Source organism: Mus caroli, chromosome 17 (assembly GCF_900094665.2).
Source record: "Mus caroli chromosome 17, CAROLI_EIJ_v1.1, whole genome shotgun sequence".
Taxonomy (NCBI): Eukaryota; Metazoa; Chordata; class Mammalia; order Rodentia; family Muridae; genus Mus; species Mus caroli.
Window position 1 is genome coordinate 81,051,147 of NC_034586.1, and position 3,024 is coordinate 81,054,170.

The 3,024-nt window shown below is 42.9% G+C and overlaps 1 protein-coding gene across 2 annotated transcripts in view; it reads left to right on the forward strand.

The window, feature by feature from the left end:
• Window positions 1-1,564, forward strand: part of Camkmt (calmodulin-lysine N-methyltransferase) — a 365,021-nt gene extending 363,457 nt beyond the window's left edge. For both annotated transcript variants that reach the window (XM_029471134.1, XM_021185739.2), the window contains one exon: window positions 1,039-1,564. In XM_029471134.1, the coding sequence (XP_029326994.1) occupies window positions 1,039-1,116 (78 nt within the window). In that variant the 3' untranslated portion in view covers window positions 1,117-1,564. The remainder of the gene's footprint in view (window positions 1-1,038) is intronic.
• Window positions 1,565-3,024: the final 1,460 nt, after the last annotated feature.

Below are 3,024 nucleotides of genomic sequence, written 5' to 3' on the forward strand. Positions count from 1 at the left end.
AACTCACTTTGTAGACCAGGCTGGCCTCGAACTCAGAAATCCGCCTGCCTCTGCCTCCCGAGTGCTGGGATTAAAGGCGTGCGCCACCACGCCCGGCTTAGTGAAAAGATTTCTTATCCTTATAGATTAAAAATAAATGAACAATTAGCTCAAAAATACCAACTTAGAAACTAGCCAGGTGTGGTGGCGCATGTCTTTAATCCCAGAAACTCAGGAGGCAGAGGCAGGTAGATCTCTTTGAGTTCAAGGCCAGCCTGGTCTACAGACTGAGTTTCAGGACAGCCAGGGTTACACAGGGAAATCCTGTCTCAAAAGAAACAGAAGAAGAGGAGGGAGAAAAAGAAGGAACAATCTAATAAACTGCTATTTATAGAATAAATATAAGCGTGACTGTCAGGTTTATTATAGCCAAGTGAGGGGGTAAAGTGCACTTCACTTGTCATATGCCAGAATGTGTGCTTGAGGTTTGAAGGTTAGTTGGGATATAAAATTGTATCACAGAAGGCCCGCACAAATTCATCTTAGCAACATCAAGGGTTGCCGCTCTGTTGGAATATGTGCCTGGGAGTAGACGGGGGTCCTAAGTCACCACGTGCTATAAATGCCCCCAAAGGAGACCTAGACAGCCTTTGAAATGTCTGAAGCCCACGGCCATGTCTCGGTGCCCAGCTCTTGCGATGGTCTCCAGTTATTCCAATACTCTTGCCTGCTTAGAGCCCAGGGCAGCAAGGACCAGACGAAGAGACATGCCCAGCGCTAGTCTGGGAAAGATGAAGGTACCCCAGCTTTCCCTCAGTCATGGTGTAGTTTTGGGTACAATCACACAATCCTCACCTAAAACAAAACATAACAACAACCCGTCCCCCCCCACCCCCGATTCCTATGTTAATAGTATCATGACGCCAGAACCACTAAGAACAATGTTGAGTTGCTCTCCTGTGATATGTCTCAGAATTACATATTTAGGTTAATAAACTGTGATGTTAAAATTAACATTAATACTAATTTATAAAAATTTGGTATTTCTGTTATTTTCAGTTGAAAAAAGAAGGGTCAGACATTTATGAAGAAAGTCTGCACTACCCACTTCTGCTTATTTTAACCAAAACGGGATAGAAGAAAACATCAGATGCAGAGAAGGATTTCCACACTATAGGAGAACTCCGCCACAGCGCCCCTGGGACTCAGGGCTCCACCCACTTTCGAACATTCCGCATCTTGGGACTCCGCCCTTTACTCCGGCCCTCGGCAGCTCTCCCACCCTCCGCAGCGCTCGCTCCCACCGGTCCTTTTTAAAGGAAGCTTGTTGCTCTTCCATACCAAACCTTTGTGTGTTTTTCTGTGTCAGCAGCCTGTCTTGGGTCAGAATTTGACTTGTGGAACAATCTAAATAGTTTTCTCTGAAAGCACAATTTCTTTTGATGATTTCCACCTGCCGCCCCCCCCCCTTTTTTTTAATTGCCTTTGTTCTTGTTTGGTAATAGTATTCTTTATCCACAAACACAGAAAGCATCACCCTTCTTTTCTGGATAAATAAACAAACCTCATTTTTCTGATGTCTCAATTAATTGTTTCAATCTATCGTCTCTTGCTCTGTCTCTCTGTCTCTGTCTCTCTAATTATTTTTTTCTTTTTAAACAGGATGTTTTTTTCCCCCTATAGATGTATAAGAAATGACTACATCAGCCCAGAGCCTCGTAAACTGACCGTTTGTCCTCTGGACACAATAGCGTGGCCAGCCCTCTGCTCCTCCTCCTCAATTATGTGTGATTAGTCTCAGTGTGCTGTGTCAAGGAGGGGGAATGCACTGACTGCTTATTATCTGTTTAGGTACAAGAAGAGCACATTTAGGCTCTGACTATGAATGAAAAGTGAGCCTCTATCAGGGCTTAAATCTAACGCCGCTGGTCTCCAGGCTCCCTCAAAATAGGCCTCTTCCAGAGAAATGTTGACTAAACGTTGGATAAACTACATTGCGACCAGGGGAAAGAAAGAAAGGAAGAAAGGATGGAAGGAAGGAAGGAAGGAAGGAAGGAAGGAAGGAAGGAAGGAAGGAAGGAAGGAAAAGAAAGAAAAAGAAAGAAAGAAAGAAAGAAAGAAAGAAAGAAAGAAAGAAAGAGAACAAAAGAAAGGAAGAAAGAAAGATCACACAATTAGCTTATTTAAAATAAGTATATATTGTTAGTTTCAGGGATTTGAGTGTATAGTAAACATTTAATAGGTGCTACTCCAGAGGAAGCTTTGCTGCAGGGACCCCAGCCCATCCTGCCTGCTTGCTTACATGAAGTGCTCTAATGCCTTTTGTGGAAATTCAGATGTTTATCTGCAAGGAATCATCTGTGCCCACTTGGCAGGAATGTCATTAGGTGGGTTAGCTGTGTATCTTCATATCTTTAGCAGAAGAAAAAGTGTAGACTGAATGTGATACAATTAAAGTGATAGGTGGGGCGGGGGCTCATCTTTTTGCATGTTAAGCAAACTTAGATGCCATAAAAATATTGACTCTCAAATGTCTTCTCTGCCCGCTACTATCATCAAACAAAAATTTTACCTTCAATTTGCATGTCCCTGTAGTCACCATGTTCTCAGCTCCATCAGAGCACCTAGACAGGTCTCAGAAGGCGCAGGTCAAGTTGCAGTTAGATCACACATTTCTTCCTCACAGAAACTTGAATTGCAAAGCCAAGTGATGGGCCAGCGTCACAATAACAGCTATTTATTCCTCTTTGGATAAAACAGCAGTCTATTCTCAGTGCTAGATAAAGACCAGGGCAATGCAAACCAGCCATTTAGCTGAGTAGTTCAGCTGGTGGCAGCTCTCCTTTGCGACTGTATGGGTAACACACTGGCTTTGTATTTTCTTGTTAAAAAAAAAAAAATTAGAGTTTGGGATGTTTCAAAAGGCAACGTAAGTCATTCCACTCACACCGATGAAAATTCAACGAGAATTATTTCTTAGGCAAAAACCTGCAACTAAATCTGCCAGACAAAGGAAACCTGTCTCTGTAGTGGCACCTAAGATGG